The sequence below is a fragment of the Salvelinus sp. IW2-2015 genome, linkage group LG20 (assembly GCF_002910315.2).
Source record: "Salvelinus sp. IW2-2015 linkage group LG20, ASM291031v2, whole genome shotgun sequence".
NCBI classification, from domain to species: domain Eukaryota; kingdom Metazoa; phylum Chordata; class Actinopteri; order Salmoniformes; family Salmonidae; genus Salvelinus; species Salvelinus sp. IW2-2015.
In genome coordinates, this window is record NC_036860.1 from 5,484,369 (window position 1) to 5,503,361 (window position 18,993).

General features: G+C 41.0%; 2 protein-coding genes across 8 annotated transcripts in view; one reads left to right on the forward strand and one right to left on the reverse strand.

Annotated features, from left to right (window-relative positions):
• LOC111980587 (axin-1-like) overlaps nt 1-4,267 on the forward strand; it is a 42,066-nt gene extending 37,799 nt beyond the window's left edge. For all 7 annotated transcript variants that reach the window (XM_024011399.2, XM_070449153.1, XM_070449154.1 and 4 more), the window contains 2 exon segments: nt 1,111-1,260; nt 1,518-4,267. In XM_024011399.2, the coding sequence (XP_023867167.1) occupies nt 1,111-1,260; nt 1,518-1,638 (271 nt within the window). In that variant the 3' untranslated portion in view covers nt 1,639-4,267.
• Nucleotides 1-18,993, reverse strand: part of galr2b (galanin receptor 2b) — a 216,191-nt gene that overhangs the window by 192,685 nt on the left and 4,513 nt on the right. The gene's annotated exons all lie outside the window — the stretch shown is intronic.

Sequence of the window (18,993 nt, forward strand, 5' to 3'; positions counted from 1 at the left end):
CCATGGCTGCAGGGTGAGAGCTAAAACAGTGGATGACAGCGAGAATGATCATACCTCTAGCTTCACACTGGTGGGATGAGAGGGATTAGAATGATATTAAGTGGAGAGAGATGGGGAAGATAGAACTGGAGGACAGGGAGGGAGGTAGCACGAGGCAGCAGCTAGGGAGAGGTGTACTGTAAGCTGCATGGGGCGAGAACGCAGAGCTTTGTTCTCTGTGTGAAGCTGCAGTTTGTTTGATGTCCCGTGGCTTCTTCCTCTGATGGACAGTTTAGTGATGTAGGGGGACAGGGTAGCTGCAGTAAGGAGCAGATGAAAGCTTGGCTATCCTGGCATAGCCCCTGAGCCTCTACCACCCCATCCTATCACTGGGCCTCCACCACCTCACCCCACTCCATCAAACCCAACAACAGGCCCGTGGGCATGCAGTTGGAACACTATTTACTGTAGTAGCCTGCTCCCTGCTGGTAGCATTTGGGCATAACACSTCTTCATCACAATCCCATTTAAACTCTGAGCATTTCCTTGCTTGAACAACATTACCTCCAAGAACTCTGATTGATAAATTATGACTTTCCCTGGACAAGGTCCTTAGGGCAATATTACCTGTACCGGGAGTGCTCAATTTGATAGCATTTTAGAGAAAATCAATGCTGTAAGGTCACACATTGTGGATCATGAAGTATTCAAATCATGAAACTGATTCTTTGAATTTGTTTGTCAAACATATTTTGCATTTATTGGTTGTCTCCTTTTTGGCAGACCTCTGGAAATCAAACTAAGGGCCCCACTAGGGGTCCCCGGCCCCCTGGTTGATTATGCTTCGCCACCTAAACAGTCTGCATTGCAACTCTGGTGGCTGTCACAGCCAAAACATTTATAAGTTATAAAGAGGGAGTATGAGTGACTTGAAATCTTGTTTTCTTACATCAGATTCTGACTGAGAGGAAATTATACCTCGATGTCAGAATTCCCCCCCCCCCCCACTCTTACTCTGTCAAATGATCAGAGCTTGGAGTTCTGCCTTGGTCTTTGAAACATCTCATTTGAAAGATGAAAGGAAGCCTTGACTTGACAAATTGAATGAACCTCTTTCTTGTTTGTTTGCAGACATAAAGTGACGAAGAAGCCCGCGTGTGAGAACATTACGGTGGCCTACTACTTCTGTGGGGAGCCCATCCCGTACAGGACGTCGGTCAAAGGTCGCATGGTCATGCTGGGCCAGTTCAAAGAGCTGCTGACTAAGAAAGGAAGCTACAGGTGAGGTCACGACTCTACCTGGTGAGGCACAGGACACTAGATTTACAGGATGATGTTATGTAACATTTTAGTCTATTGAACTCTGAAGTCCTTGAAATTGAATATCATGTTTTTGTCGTGTTTATGGTAATGTGGAAAATGATGAACCACATTCCAAAGTAAATTTTTTGTCTTATGTAAATTTGGTGCATAATAAATAAAGCTTTTTCAATGKACTTGAACTAACAACCAACTGTTCTCTATCCAACCGACTCTAGGTATTTTTTCAAGAAGGTAAGCAATGACTTTGGGGTGGTGTTCGAAGAGGTACGCGAAGATGACGCCGTCCTGCCCATCTTTGAGGAGAAGATCATTGGGAAAGTGGAAAAGATTGATTGACATGGAGGTGGAGAGGAAGGAGACGCTCACAAAGTCGGCCTGCGATGGCGCTATCGATGGATGAGCTGTTCACTTGAGAGAGACGGAGAGAAAGTGTTTGATTAGCGGGAGGATTGGCAGGGGAGAAAAGGTACCGGAGTAAGTCGCTACAGGAGGGAATGGATGAAAGTAGGAGAGAATGAGGAGAAGAGTGCATAGTGGTCACTGTGGTAGACCCTTGTGACTCCAAGGCTTTCATATCTGCTCAGTGCCACTGGATTGTGCAGACAGAGTAGGAAAGCGTTGGACAACAAAACAAAACAAAAGCTGACATTCTCTCCTTCAGTGTCTTTCTGAGTGTAATGTAATGTAGCATTGTACAATTTGACTAGAAGAAAAATGCTATGAATCTGCTTACTAAAGCAGCATATTATTTTTGATATGACGTATCAGAAGGTATCCTTTCTAATGTAACCAAGCGTGTCATTTTTATATGTGTTGGTACCAGATGTGTACAGATTGTCTGTTTTAAAACATAACGATAAAGTTTTATATTATCTATTTAAATATTTTGAAAAAAAGCGGTCGTTTTAATCCTTTTAAAGCAGTGGCGCTGTTCCAATTCCACGAGATCCAAGTGTTTTGACAGGGCTGTGTTTCAAGTATTGTAGGAACTATTATACAGCCCCATGTTCTACCAAGTGCTTTTTACAGGAACACTCAACCTTGCCGGTCCTCTAAAGTTAAGTGGCATTGAGTTGTCGTGCTGCACTTATCACTGTATTATGCATTAGTGTCAATGGCGCAAAATGAAAAAGGAATGCCTTCTTGAGGTTGCCCTTAACTGATTCTGCCTTCATGTTTTGTGTTTTTCAATGAGAAAGGGACTCCCCGGCAGTAGCTCGATCTGTGTACAATGTACTGTACTCTGAGGTCTCTTAACTTTCCCCATAGTGTACGTATGTATGCACATTAAATACATTATTATACCCATACCTGCAGACATCTGCCAACTTAAATTGATCCCCACTATGTTCAGTAACTTTCAGATTTTGCTACAGTTAGGTCTTAATTGTAGCAGATCAGGGCAGAAAATAACATCTTTGATAAGAGATAATCACAACCAGTTGTGTACATGCTACTGACAGTTCAGATCCAGATTCTATTTACAGTCTAGAGCTTTTGTAGGCATTTAAGACCAGAGTCCATAGTAGAAGTCTCCTGGAGGTTCATACACGGGTGTCTGTGTAGAGAAAGGGTCTGTGTGCGGAAGTTTGTCACAAAGTAACTACCGTGTTCAATAGAGCGTTGATCARCTAATGTGTGTTCACATGCATTCAGAAAGGCTCCTGWCCCCATGCTTTCACTCTGGACAATGAAAGGACATAGTATATGTTTACCTAGTTAATATATCACAAATACAGCTGAATAARGACTTGTAGCCTTTCATAGCTCTATAGAGCTACATTTGGTGCCTGGCAGAAATTGTCTCTAGAAATAACTTTAGTATGAAATGATCTACTTTTTTGATAGGTCACAATACACCAAAGAGAACAGTAGAAGTTGATATGTTTGTCATTCCCTTTTCTCTTCTTTATTTCATTCACATGGTACTCTTTGATTATTCTCCAAATCCCTGTGTTGAAGTGGAATTCTCTTGTACAATGTTCTAGGGCAGGGCTCCAACCCTGTTCCTGGAGAGCTACCCTCCATGTAGGTTTCCGCTCCAACTCCAGCTGTAACTAACCCGATTCAGCTCATCAATCAGCTAATTACTACAATCAGTTGCGCTAGATTAGGGTTGGAGGGAACCTGCGGGGCGGTAGCTGTCCAGGAACAGGGTTGGAGAGCCCTGTTCTAGGGCGTTGTGCCGGGGTCAGTGCAAGGTGGAATGTGCTAACCATTGTGTTTGATTAGGATGGTAAGGACCTTTTTCATCAGAGTGCTGTATTGCTGGGAGTTGTTCTGTATCAACACCACATATAAGAGGACGATCTCCTTTTCTGAGATGCTGTTTTTGTATTTATTTAGATGGATATTTTTTAAGAATCTGTATGAAGTTAACATATGTAGTGGACAACCCTCTATTGCTCCTGTTTAAAGATTTGAATAACCGTATTTTATGTTTTTATAACGAGAGGTATTTACTCCATGARCTTTGACAATATTGGTACTCAACCATCATCTGTCACACTACAATGTCGAATTTGGCTCTCCGTTATGATTATCATTCGATGATTAGATGTTCACTGTCTGTATGTATTACCAATGGAGGGCAGTGATTCTTACTGTGAAAGCCCCAAAGTGAACTTCCCCCACTTATGGTCAATGAAATGTATATAACAWCCATCACAGAGTGCCTTTTATTGCCATCCTCTCATGTCATCCGCTATGTGATTCTCAAGTATTACCAGGGCCTTGCTTTATATTTTTATTTAGCGTCTTACAAACAATGTTCTGTRGAAGTGTTTCCTATGTCACATCTCACTTTGGATAGAAAAGTTTTATGTAAATATGTAAAAATTGTACATGTCATCAACCAGCAATTCACTTAGGAGATATTCAATACCCTGGACCTGTTTCTMTGTGCTGAGTTGTGCGGTTATCATTTAAAGGTACTTGAACAATAAATACATGTAATAAACCTGAACTTCTGCATTACTTGTAGTCCTTCAAATGTGTTAACTGTTTTACTGATTTTAAACTATAAACCAACAACACTTTATGAAATACTTAATATCCTATTAAACTATACTTTACTATAAGGTGTTACCCACAAAGTAGATTTGCAATAAATAAAGAAAGAATCTGCAGTGTTTTACTGGCACAGCTTCAACTGAAGATGGCAGTCTTGATCGGCTGATATTGTGAGCATTGCTTGAAGTGGGCTGGTTCTCACCCGTACAGGTACCTGCACCTCAAGTGTTCTACTGCTTGACTACTGGGAACCTCGTATAGAATATTGGCTCTAGAAGATGACACCTAAATCTGTACTGTAACCTATGGTAGTCCATGATCAGCAGAGTGAGAGAAACATTTCCTAGTGTGAGGAGTAGATTCTCAAACCTGGCTGAGATGACAGCAGTTACAGACAAATCCTTTGATAATGGTTCTGGAGGTGAACTTTGGAGAGTGGGTGTTGTCTGAATAACGGTTCAGGTTTCCAGATTGAGGTGATTAATTGGAACATTGCTACAGAATCAAATCTTGAGAATCAGAATCAAACTCTTGATTGACTCTTGTTGTGGATTGTATTAGAACAGCTTTGCTTTTTGTTCACGGGTTTGAATCAAGTTTGAAGTATTTCAAGTCTAACTACAAAGGAAGATGTTGCAGTTCACTCTTGTCAGTTAACAATCCTTAATAGTCTATTGACACCCAAAACTGATGAGTCAATCTAAGTAACATAATTTTAAAAATACCCATCAAAATCTGTCAAATTAAGCTAGAGGTAACAGTTTGCATGGGCTGAGTCTCAATCCACTGATTCCGCCTGTGTCTGCCTTCCGCATCTGCGGTGGCTGGTAGTTGAGCTACAGCGGTATTTGTCAGAACATGAGACATCCCGAAAATCGGTTTTCTCACGGAAACTTCTGTAGCGTCCGAACGGTTTGGCCTACAAACTATGACCCCCACAAGTGTCACAGGACTAGTCTGAAGGTAACCCATGGAAGTATGGAGGTAGATTTGAGTCCCAAAAATATGGGGTTAATTATGTGAGAAGAAAAAAAATCCGGAGCTTTCTTATATCTCCTAGATATAGGACAGACACTTTACAACCTTATTCCTTATAATTTATTTTTTTTACTGTCTTTTTTGACATTTATGATTGTGCCATTCAATGCATTTCTATGGGCTATAGTATATTTTTGTGGGATACCTAAAGGTGTCCTAAAATTCCAAATCAAATAACTAAATGATCTATGGTATGACCATCTTAAAACAATTGCACATGTTAGCTTTGTACCCCAATGACTTTTAGAGGTTAACCTGGCCCATCACTGGCTACATCAGAAATAGCTGCATATACAAACACAAGTCAGAGGTGAGCGGTTACATTTAACGAATGATAGACTTGATTGATTCACTTTGATGTAGACTTACGAAGGGATAATGTTGTGATAAGAGTCAGATTCAAGTATTTGTAAGATGGTGTATATGTGAATAAATGTTATTAAGTTAAGATGGTTTGTGGAAATACTTGACATTTGTATAAAGCGGAAGCAACGTTACATTTAAAACAAGTGTTCTCAGAAATGACAGAGTTTCTAAGATCAAAACTGATGAAGTACATTTTGTAGGACGTTCTCCATTAACCTTCAATGACACTCTCTTCAAGTCTCTCTGCCGTGTGGGTGATTATCCATCGAGCAATCTCCTTATAAAGAGCTCTGTATATATCTGCACATTAGCTACTGTTACTGCTCAGAAATATCTTCCTTTGTCTTCCAGTCCCTAGTTTGAGGCTTGTCCTAGTCCCAGACAAGTGTTAAAAACACTGCTGCTAGCACACTGTTGGTTAATCACTGCTGCTAGCACACTGTTGGTTAATCACTGCTGCTAGCACACTGTTGGTTAATTGTGTTCTTGCTCACTTCTTTCCAATCCAATAGCAGTACTGTGAGGCCCCTGCTGTTTCATCCCAACAGGCACCCAGCTCATATTGACTTGTAATTAATTCTGGAACACAATGTTGGGCTCCGTTTAGAGAAGCAAGCAGCTTAATTGAAAAAGTAAGATCATTAGTGTGTTCTCCAGCAGTGCCTAAAACTAGCCAGACCAAATCAAAAGAAATAGGCCTTCATTAGTGGTCGCCACAGCTCCAAGATATATATATATATAAATATACTGTATATATCCAAGTTGTTTTTGCTAAAACTTTGCTCTTCACACCCTTTTGCAATGAACATCAATTCGAGGTTGTCTGTAATGATCAGACGCGTGCTTTTCTTCTCTCTTCTGATGGAGACTCTGTGTACTTCCCAAACCTGTTTGATCTCTCCTCACACCATCCCTGTTGATGACTCGCTTTGCATGATGATGTTATGTCCTTTTCCAGCATCCTCGGTTCTTTAACATGCACTAGTGTAAGTCTACCACGTTTTGTCAGACCGTAGTGTTCTTCATTGTCTTGACACATGCACACAAGCAGCAGGATGCACCTGCTTAAAACATGAACATGCACTGACATGCACTTACTGTAGCTAAAGAAAGGCCACACTGAAGCGTTGGCTAGGCTGGTGACTTCATATACAGCTATATCAGTACGTCATTGTACATGCGGTGCTTAGTATGGTGACCTGGACTGGACTGTACCTCAAAAGTCAGAAATGAATGTCAGCCTGTCAGGTCACTATTGTCCAATGTCCCAGGCTAGTGGAAGGTAAATGCCAGTCCAACCTCCTTTCATGCATAACCTTCCATACAATACCACACTGCCTCACGTACTTTACAGGGTCATAGACCTTTAAATGGAACATATCCTTTGTATGTAACTCCCAAGGAGCCAATGTTCTGACGGAGAAACCAGTATTGACTGGGAGCAGTGTGTGAGAAACAGAGGGAGGAGGGAGGGATAATATATTTTTTATTGCATGCTGTCCTTGTATTGCTGACTAATTTACGCATGTTTTAGATTGCAGCACAGCAGTCAATAAATCCCACTGAACCTGAGTCTGAAATCCCCATTGTAACCAAATCTAAACACTCATATTTTATTTAATCACGATACATCCTTTGAAAGTAAACGTCAAGATGGCCTCCATCAAGATACCATGGTGAAAAATATGCTCCCCTTAAATCAATTATTGCTTTTCGTTAGACTGTCAGGACTCCCATTCTACATTCACACCGTTATACAGTCGCTGTTGTTGTGTGTGGGGGTGTATCCAGTGTTGAGAATCACTGCCGTCTTAAGCACACATAAAAAGCAGCTGGGCACTTTACTCCCACCCAACAGAAACAGTACGCCTAATTAGACTCAGTCAGTTCATCGTGCATGGCCGAGAGGAATGCGCAGACAGCAGCACATACAGGATGTCCCTCGTGTAGAAAATGCACAATTACAGTACTTGTTGTTTATGGCATATTCTGCTTAACGTTTGTGTGCAGCTAAATAGAGCCATGCAAATTATGTAGGTAGGATAATCATCATATAGGTGTCAATAAAACTGTCAACTGTGTACGAACTGTGTTCCATGTACCATGGATATGACAACAGAAAAGTGGGTAAAGGAATGAAGAAATGTCAGTCAGGTTCTGTGCTGGTGTGAAAAACAGCATTGATGAAACCAGAATGTAAACAGGCAGACCGTGAACCCACTTCTATGTGGTCAAACCAGTCAATAACACGATGGGTGTGTCAAACTAATTGCAACATGCATCTTTTCTAACTAGGCCATAGTAACAGTGGGTTCAGTTGAGCTATTTTCTGCTGTATATTTTCCCACTGCATGGGGTTGTGTTAATTGTTGTTAAAACGTCTTAATGTGACTCAGCTCAGCCCCTTCGTTTCCTACCCATTTACGAGACTTGTAACATTAATTGTTGTATTTGTGTTTATTAAGGATTCCTGGGGTCCAGCAACATTAAGGCAGTTATATACAATAAAAAATATTACATGACACTACATGTCATAACACGTTTCACAATACATTAAGTGTGTGCCCTCAGGCAGTGGTCCAGGTGTGACAAAACTAGGGCCAGTAGGACCTGCCTTGTTGAAAATGAATCCTAAATCAAATAGTATGAACATGTTAAGATTTTGTTGTATATTCAATCGACCAGGTGCATTTAATAAGTGTTTTGAGGTGTGCGTATGACAACTACTTGTTTTTAAAGATGACTTGCTCTCAAGTCATTTTCAGAACACTCTCAGTTCAGGATACTTTGTTCAAAGTGCCGCACTCCAGCATATCACACATTTCTCACGGCTTGAGAAATGTCAAATCAATTAAAAACACCACTGGTGTCCTGGATACAAAGCAATTTGTGGAAGGTCTGTGACAGTGTTTCCCAACCTTGGTCCTCGAGTACCCCCAACAGTATACAGCTTTGTTGTAGCCCTTGGAAACACTGGTCTATGAAATCAGGTCCCTCGTAATATCGGGGATCGGATCGAAGTTGAGTCAGTTATTCTCAGGGATCCATCGATTCTTAGAGAGGTCATGTAAAACATTTATAATTGTGTTATAAACCAACATATCACATCAAAAGGGCTTTAGTCACTGGATGTCAGTAGTGATGGATGTGATGGCTGTGACTGATATTTCACCTCCACTATGTTTTTCATACATTGATGGCCATCACTTTGTTTCAGACTCTTTGGTTTTCTGATCACTCCTGCAGTCATAGCTGCTGCTGCTGTATCAGTCTTAGCTGCCGCAGGCTATTGAAGCGATACAGAATCAAGACTACTCCTTTGCTTTCATCCAGACTACAGCATCTAAACCACAGGTGTGTTTGAGTGCTCTTCAAGGGTTGTGAGTGCTAAGAATTTTGCCCTCTTCGTTCCACATTATCTTTACCCACTGATGTTGCCATATTTGGATGTTTAGGGGTAATGTTTGTAATCTGATGAAGTGTCACATAAGGCGTCTTACACCTTTTGCTTTGTTTCACTTTTTTTAGTGCGCATGGTATCCCTTTTCAATCTAATCATCTTCCTAAACCACTGTAGAATATTGATAGAGCTGTTATCGCTCTCTCTCTCTCGCTCGCTCTCCCTCTCTCTCTCTCTTTCTCTCTCTCCCTGCTCTCACTCTCGCTCTCTCTCCCTCTGCCTCGGCCTCTCTCTCTTCAATCCCTCAGCACTTGAGCTGCAGTATTCCAATGCTCTCCATACTTCATTTCCACTCCATCTCAGCCCTCACCACACTTTTCTGCTTCAGAATACTGAACTTCAAGAGCTATCTTCTTTTACCCCATCTATCTATCTCCTCTCATTTTCATTTATTCTTGGCCTTGGGATATTCCCGTGTGGCACACAGAATGGCTTCAACATTTTTACTCTCAAAGCTCTGGATTTCAGTCTTGCTCCTTAATGTGTAGCCAGTGTTACTATAGATATAGAGATGCTTTCTGTTCTTATATCATAGTCTGTCTTGAATATACTTGTCATGGATCCCTCCGGGACGCACATCTGTCCCCTTTTCTCATCACGCACACCTGTCCCCTTTTCCCACTGATTAGTATTTGTATAAAAAAGTGCCTTTTGTGGTGCTATCGATTATCGTTACAATGTCCGTTGGTGCGTGTGAGTAGCTGTGCTGTGTGTTATGGGCTTTCGTGACCTTGTGAATTGCGTAGATGATTACGGGTCTCGTCCCCTGTGATAATCATCGTGCGCTTGTGTTATTCATTTGAGGTACTCCTCGCTCTTTTGTTTGGGTTTCAACCCTGTGTTTTGTTACGTGTTTGTTTGGTCGTCGTCTCCGTGCCTTTACACCGTAATTTGGGCTGAATAAAAACCCCTGTACGCATTCCTGCGCCTGTCTCCTGAATCATTGTTACCAACGTGACAGAATAATCGACAATTAAGGGAGACAGCGGGAATGGCCCGTCCAACAACGCTGAAACTGGTCCGTCCGGCGCCGTCGCAACTTCAGCAGCTACAACTGGCCCGTCCGACGCCACTGCTACTGGTCTGTCCAACGACAACGGAACTTCAGCAGCTGCATCAGGTCCTGATCAACCCGCACTGCGTTCCTGTGATCGGGGGGGGGTACTGTCACAGATCCCTCCGGAACTTTCCTCACGCACACCTGTCCCCTATTCCCACTGATTAGTATTTGTATATATGTGCCCTTTGGTTTCCATGGTCTTGGCAATTATTTTACAATGTCTGTTGGTGCGTGTGAGTATCTGTGCTGTGTGTTTTGGGCTTTCGTGCCCTTGTGGATTGCGTAGATGATTACGGGTCTGTGTGTTAATCATCGTGTGCGTGTGTTATTTATTCAAGGTACTCCTCGCTCTTTTGTTTGGGTTTCAACCCAGTGTTTTTGTTACGTGTTTGTTTGAGACCAAACAATACTCTAGATATGGAGGTCCATTATACTACTCAGCCTTGATATGCTGTACACTGCATGTGGCCTTCATGTGTAAATCACGGCGTTATGGTAAAGCATACTAATGCATGCTTTTCAGATTTTATTTTGTGTGGATCCCCATTGAGGCCTTTCCTCGCGTTCATCAGAAATGTATAGAGATGGCTTCCAGCCTGTTGTCTACAGAATGCATTCATTCATTTTGCATGTGTGTGCGTGCGTATTTTCCTCACCATGCCGCTGCCTGAAGTTTGATTTTCACAGTGCTAGAGATCCAGACAGAACGCAATCAAGGGCTTTGGGATGTCACAGCCATGTCTAGGCGAAAAATGTACAGTAGACAATGTAAAGTGGAGAATTGGGAAAAGTGAACATTATCCAAAGTGCTGCTTGTCTCACACATTGATACTCCAGCCGTAAACTGCATTCCTCTGGGTTTCTTTGCAAATATTGCGGCTTACGTCTACATTAAATGTAACATCTGCTCAAAATTCTAATCTGTGACTAGATTCTTATCAGCCCATGTGTTGTCCTCAGTATACAGTAATCCTACGCTGTTATCTTGCTCAGAGGTGAAAGGGAAAGACCACATGCAGCATAAAAAATGCATAATCATTGATTTGTGAACCTGTAAGTAACTCGTACTCCCTGTGAAGGCTGCAGCCTTCACCATAGAAAATACAGCTACTAACGCAACTCTTTTTCAATTCTCTTTAAACAAGAATACGCTCATCAAACATCGATGGCAGGATCATGCCGAGAAGAATCCAAAGCCTTGTACAGCGTCAGAAACCAAACTTTCCCACCCTTGACCCAACATGTTTTCCTCCAAGTTATCGGGTGTGTCAAGATATTGTATTCTGATCCATCAGACTTTATTTCCCATAGTTGGTTGCCATGGTGCTGTGAGGGAAGCCTAGGCAGAGAGCTCTGTCAATATTGTACCTACTGTTGTTATTTTTGAAGAATGTTTTTTTTTTTTTAACATCTGGTGGTAACCCATGGATTTAATTTACAGGATTGACGATGGCAAGTCTGTTTACTTAGCTATAGCTAGCTAACATTAGCTGACTAATCTAAATTTCAATGATGCACCGGCTGTTTGTTCCACCTGCCCAGGTTTCTGGAAGGACTGTGAGGGGATGGCAGAGGCTCGCCTTGTAGGAGACTGTTGCTGATTACTGCTGACGTGTGGTGGTCTCTAAGGCGCTTATAGCTGACGAAGCATCACCCAGGTAGGTCGGTGCTACACTTATCAGTGGTGAATCTGTTCCGACCGCGGAGGAGGAGTCGCTGTGAACTTCAGAGACAAAGGTGCCTGATGATAGCTCCGGTCCTGCCTGTCTGAATAATCTTACTCCCTAGCTGGCCCATCGAAACCAGCTTGACTACAGCTTCTCCTGTACAGAACTGCATCATCATCCAGCTGTGGAAGACCAGCTCCCTAACATCATTTTTTTGTGTGTGACTGAGAATCTGTACGAAAAGTGTTTATTATTATAAAGATCCGATTAAATTACTAGAGGCGCTATGTTATAACCATCAAAGTTCCAGAATGGTCTGAAAATGGCAGCCATTGTGGTCAGGCAGAAATCCAAACCAGTCTAATTGGAATGAATGGCAGTAGAGGCATAGGTGATGCATTCCTTCTTTTACTGATTCAGGGAAATAAAAGCAAGGCAGGGGTGTCATTTCAGCTAAAGCTAGGGTATGGCAAAGTGCAGGGGGTGGGGTTTATAAAGTTCAAGCTCATTTACTGCATTTCTACACAATTCAAAACTCTAAAATGCATTTTGGGAACAGAAAAAACAACCAAAATGTAATCCAGCCATTATCACCTTGGCTACTGTAACTTCCTTCACCTCTGTCGACAGGAGACTTAACGTTCTACAAACACGTCATACAGTAATTCTCTGCTATACGCACTAGCTCAGCACCGGGATCAAACACTCTAGTTTCATGTAAAGTCAAACAGCAGTTATCTAGCCATCTAGAGACATCTCCCAGATCTCCACTGTTTTGAGAAAAAAGTTGCGCTGTTCACTCACTGCAGAGCTGTGTCAATGCGCGGTCCATAGGCCTAAAGCCAGCTATCCGGCCAAACAACCTTCCCGTCCTGCTCTGAGTTATCCGCATGGTCCTAAAACCACCCTCTAAACTGCATTTGCCCTTTAATCGGGATTGGAATGATTTTAGTAGCCTATTTTAAATTGTTGGTGCTGAGCTAGGGTAAGGCGACTGCCATACTCTGCGATACCGAAGTGACACGCCTGGGCATGCGATGTATCAGAAATTGTGTAACAGAATTATTGTCAAGCTAAAATATTGTCATATCATTATAAGTACAGTTTACACCAGTTTTATACAAATATTTGGTATAAATAGCCTGTAAAATATATGTAAACAGACCATAAGTGTCTCAATGTTTGTTTTCTTGAAAAGCTGTGTGTTATACTATGATACAATATTGATACTTGTTGCATTTACAAGTTTTCTAAGTCCTATCAACTAAGTTCAGCAGTGTGTGGCTGTGGATTGACTCCATTGTTAGTATTGAATGTAGTTCATTGGAATTTTGGGGGGAATCATTCCACTTAAACTTTCTGGCTAGCTAGCAAACAAACATACTGTGGCGGTAATCTTCAAATGAATTGTTTTACATAAGATACTATCACAGCACTGGCTGGCCAATGGCTTAACTCCCCTTACCAAAATGTCTGACCTTTTATATCATAAGAAGGTTCATGACCATTCTAGTATTCTAATTCCTAATTCTATGCTATTTCCTCACAGTCCTTAGATAAACCTGTGCTTTGTCAATCTCAAACCATATATCCAACTCCCCGGCATTACCCTCTCGACCCAACAATTTATTTCCCTTTAATAGCTGATCTGTCCATGCCAACCTTGCCTATTAGTGTTTTCAATATTCGAGATGTTTGATAGTCAAGAGGGACTCATGCAGCACCACTATCAGCAAGTAGGGGTTAAGTATACTGTATTTCCTTTAAGGGTACGTAGGCACACTTGGCAGCATTATAAGCCTAAGCACATTCTTCAAGCTCCCTCCTTCAGCCAGCCATGTAGTTCTTGTTGGATTGTTGTTGGATGTTTCCACAGTCCCTGTTTGATTTCACATATTGGATTGAACAAGCACTCTTGCCCAGAGAAACCTTTAATTTGTGAATGTTTCCTACCATTTATATGCCTGCTGCCTTTCTAATTAGGCCTACATCTGTTGCAGTAGAAGAAGGCGTCTTTTGCAGGGAGCGAGGAGGATAATAAATGGAATCCGTGGGTGTGGATTACATCCCCTATGTAGACACCAGCCCTGAGCTGGAATTACTAATGAACAGACACAACCAGAGTGGAAATATTAGGCTCGGTGTTGGAAACTGTTGGAAAACCTGCTCATATAACCATTACGCGCAGGACGCGCAGTGGTCGTAGATATAATTACAGTGACTTATTTCAAAAAACAACTTGCAAACCTCTAATAATTTGATATCAATGAGATATCAACAGAAAACCGAATGTATACATATGTACAAAATGACCAAGTGGAGAACGCTATAAACTATCATATATCAGATATAGGATATATCAAAAGCAGTGAGGGAGCTTGCTAACTGCATGCTGAGTGTTGGAAATGATTAAGTCCCTTATTTTAGAGAATTAAAGTGTGTGTGTCTGTGCACGCGTGTGTGTATTCTGTTCTGGCTGACTTTCTTAGATCCATATCAAGCAAAAAAAGCTTTAAAAAGAACAATCTATATCGTGCTAAGAAGTAACTGGGGTGAGTTTCTTTCAAACGTCATCTATTTATGTTCCAAATTGTTCTTCGAGTTAATTCTACCCTGAGTCATAGCAACCGGATGCTGAAGTCTCATAGATCACGTTTACTGCTGCTTGACAACCACGGATTTCAGGAATGGAGGGGTTTAAACAGCATCAAGGCCATGACTAAAGCACCCCACTCCTCTAGACTTTCTGCTCTGCTATGATCATCTTCACAGGAAGTGTCTACACTGAAGATGGGTTCTGAGGGAAATGGAGGTTATGGTTTGTCCACTCACCTCTATGACTTTTCCTTGGATCATCAGTAATTACAACACATTACTACGTCTTTCACGTCTTCTTTCAAGAATTAATCATGGCACATTCAATGCCATCTAATCAAACAGCATATTCCCTATATACACTTAGGGTATGTTTGTAATCCACCCAGTTGGCCCACACTTTATCACCCAAGCTTAATAAAGTCCGTAATGCTCATGAGAGAGGAGAGACTGTTACATAAGAACAGATTCAATTCAGTACAAGCCTGAAACCATACAAATGAAACCATTAATCACTAACCACTCAATTGTTCTTCAAGAAAAAAGTGTCTGAGGCTTAAAGCAATAAGGGTAGCCTGATATAAAAACTTTTCAAATCTGTCAGTCCACGGAAGTGCTGCAATTAAGGGTCTTGAGGAGTTAGTAACTCTCTGTGGTGAGAGACAATGACGTATTTTTCAATTAAAAAGACAATTAGACGGAGTATTGACCTGCTGGAAGAGAATGTTCAAGCTCTACTGCAAGGCAATAAAACAGTTCATAACATTTAAGCACAGACATTTTGCCAGTTTGTAGGAACACATTTAATTTGTTTGTCACAAATGTTTCATTATCCTGCTTCTAGTTTGGTAATATTGGAGGATAATAGACATTTTAGGATACCAATGGAGTTGTCTTTGAACGATAACTCATTGCAGTTGTATCATCTGCCCACAGATTGAAGTGGTACAATGTCAGACAGTAAGGCACTTGATTCTTCACTCAGCTGGTGCGTGGACATGGATTTGAGTCTCTGTCTTTTGTCATTATACAAATCCAGGACATTGTGTCCGAGCTGCGTCATTCTGGGATGGAGGAAGTCTTCCGCACAATAGAGTTATCCTAACAGTGAATGAGTCAGAGAACACATCTCAGGGACGAATTCGTAGAGACAAACCACTCTCTATTTAACTTCACCACTGCACACTCCACCACTGCACACTTGGCAGATGTTACAGTCAATTACTGGGTGCCAAAATAAAAGCTTTCATCCCAGCCTTAATTGCTTGCTTTGAGTTTTGGGTGTGACAAGCTACATTTCAAATTGAAATGCCTTACCGCGTGATTACATTAAGGAATGCACTCCCACCATGATGATGATACACTGATGAGTCATAATCATGCTGTTTATGCATAACGTTGCTTTCGTGTAGCACACATTGGCCAGAGTCATTCTGTAATGTCTATGCATGATAATTACATTTGGCTTTCTTCTTTACAAGCTTTATTCTTTAATCAGGAGCTCCTTCAAAGTGAAGCAGAGGCAACTCCTGTATGCAAATGCTGCCTGCTCCCAGGTCAAATTCCAGAGATGCAAGGATCTCTGGGGGCTCCCTCTTTCTCCCCTTTCTTGCTCTCTCACTCTCTCTCGCTGCTTTCCTTGATATTCTACTACAGTATGAGTTACTTCCTAGAGGAAAAGGAACAATCTGCCAAGAACAGGTAGGCCTAAATCAGTGGAGGCTGCTGAGGGGAGGACGGCTCATAATAATGGCTAGAGTGGAGTCAATGGAATGGTATCAGACGTGGTTTCCATGTGGTTGATACATTCCATTGACTCCATTCCTGCCTTTACTATGAGCCGTCCTCCCCTCAGCAGCCTCAACTGGCTTTAATGGAGAAAAATAATCCTCTTTTGTGTGCACTCACAGCACTGTGTGCTCTATCTTCACACCTGTCTCTTATACACATCTAGATGTGTATAAGAGACAGCCTTCAAAGTGAAGCAGAGGCAACTCCTGTATGCAAATGCTGCCTGCTCCCAGGTCAAATTCCAGAGATGCAAGGATCTCTGGGGGCTCCCTCTTTCTCCCCTTTCTTGCTCTCTCACTCCTGTCTCTTATACACATCTAGATGTGTATAAGAGACAGAATCATATCAGTGCAAACAGAGAGCCTGTAGTTCAATAATTATATTTACTGTCTGTACTCATTGTAATGCCAGTGAATGAAACATGGGAAATGATTGCCTGCCATCGAAAGAATAGGATCAATGGAGTAGGTGGATGTTTTATCGAACCACCATTTGGAGAGACAATTATAAAATGTGTAGGATGGTGAGCCTGACTAGAAAGATCTTAGAAAATGCTTCATAAGAATTGGGTGAGACTGAACCTGGGACTATTAGTATGATAATAGTCATTTTATTAGCCATACAGTAGACCTGAAGTGGGATTTAGCTAATTGAGGCTCCTCACGTCTTGCAATGTAAATTAGTTTTACTCTTGGCATGATAATAGTTGCTGTCTTCTATTGAGATCGGATTAGCTCATTATATTTTCCAACCTTCAGAATGCATGATGTGTGATACTGACCACTGTAGAGCATTATTGTCCTACTACCTTTTACTGATGAAGGTTCTCAAAACAAACACACAAAGCGTTTCTAATGTGGATTGTGTGTCACATGTGTTTCCTCCTATTATTAATGGGTGGACAAGAAAACGATACATACTCCATCCTGGCTTTTAGATGGGTAATGTGCATGTTGCCAAACCTAGCATTGCAAAGAACACAATGAGCTGTAATGTGACTGTTACAACTCCTTATTGCTTTTCTAAATGTCTCAATACTGTACTTATGAATATTGATGTAGGGACTGAAATCCCATATAGGGATAAAAGCAATTCCCATGAAAGCAATTGCTATTCCCTCAGGCGGAATTTGCTTTTAATTAGTCACACTGAGAGTTAGAGACGTTGAAAATCTACAGCATATGGGCTAAGATACCCATGAGGTGGTAAGCTATTTGTTTCATGGGGGAAATTGTTAATAAGCTGAACCAATTGAGCTTTTAAAGCATGGTGTGTTAGAGCTTGAATGTTTACAACCCACAATATTTGTTCATCTTAGTTTAAACGAATTGCTTATGAATAGCTACTTTACCTGAACGTACCTTTCATAAAAACTACATAGGGATATGTCTAGGTTTAGGGTTGAACCGGGTTGTGCACATGAAGCTAGGATTAGGGTTTGATATGTTACCAATAATAGCATTAAATACCGCAACATAAAACATTTTATTTGATCATTGATATTTACATCCACTTCGAAAATGTTTAGCCAATATTTAACCAAATACATAATCTCATCCAATACACATAAACAAGTTAAAGAGCATAAAGTACAAACATAAGGAAGTGTCACAAAGGCGAAAACAAATAATACAGAAAGCACATTGCATTTTGACAAAATTGCCGGGTATAAAGGAGAGTTCTAAATATAAAATATATACTTTTCTGTTCTGGCCTTTTGCAGGAAAATCAGTCCTGCTGGTGGAAAATTCATTTCTTGGAATTTCTAAATGAGAGGGAGGGTAAGATCATGAGAGGCAGGGTAGTTTAACACAGCAGTGAGGTAGTATACAAGCTTTTAAGGAGACTCGACTAGAAAAGGGGAAACTAGAAGTGAAGAAAGCAAACAGAGAAAAGAGAAGTTGACTTCATAGAGTTTAACAGACAGATTAGATAATACAAGTGAATAGAGGCATAAAGGATAATATAGTTAGCGGCATGGAATTTACAACAGCAACAACTCTTAAGTGACTGAGTTCAGTAAACATCAGAGAGAAACATACAAATATGTGCAAAGCAAAAAGATAACACCACCAGCCTAATACATTTGAACCCATAGAGATCCTATTCATAGTTGCACCTCCGTCACTTGGTCGCGTCATGCCATTGTTATGAGCATTCTCCACCGCCTCTTGAGAACAAACCCATTCATTCTGAATGGAGGGAAATGACTGCTTCATCTAAATTACAATGACGTTGCTAAGGTAGGCAAATATTTAGTAGGACACAACTATGCCATCATTATCATTTCATAAAATGTACTTTAGACAGAGGGTAATGTTGTCATTAGCTAGCAAAGTTTGTCGAAAAGAGCTAGCAATGCTAACTTAGCTAGCTAAAATCCGGTGATCTCCACTCAATCTTAGCTTGCTAGCTAACGTTATTCTGCAAGTCCATCTGATGACATCAAAATGATGACAAAAGGTTTTCCTACTAATTATTTGCCTCATTTTGAAATGCAATTGTATTTCCAAGCCGTTGTAATGCACTTGATGATATCTTCCTCAGCGCTCATTGATAATGCATAGAGTAGAATGCTCAGTCCTAAAACAAATGTTCAAACCAATATTGTGATGAAACATAGGTGCAACCCATAAATTAAATGACTAGTATTCTAATTTATAATTCTATATTTGAACCATTCTCATGTTTGTTTTTTTTTT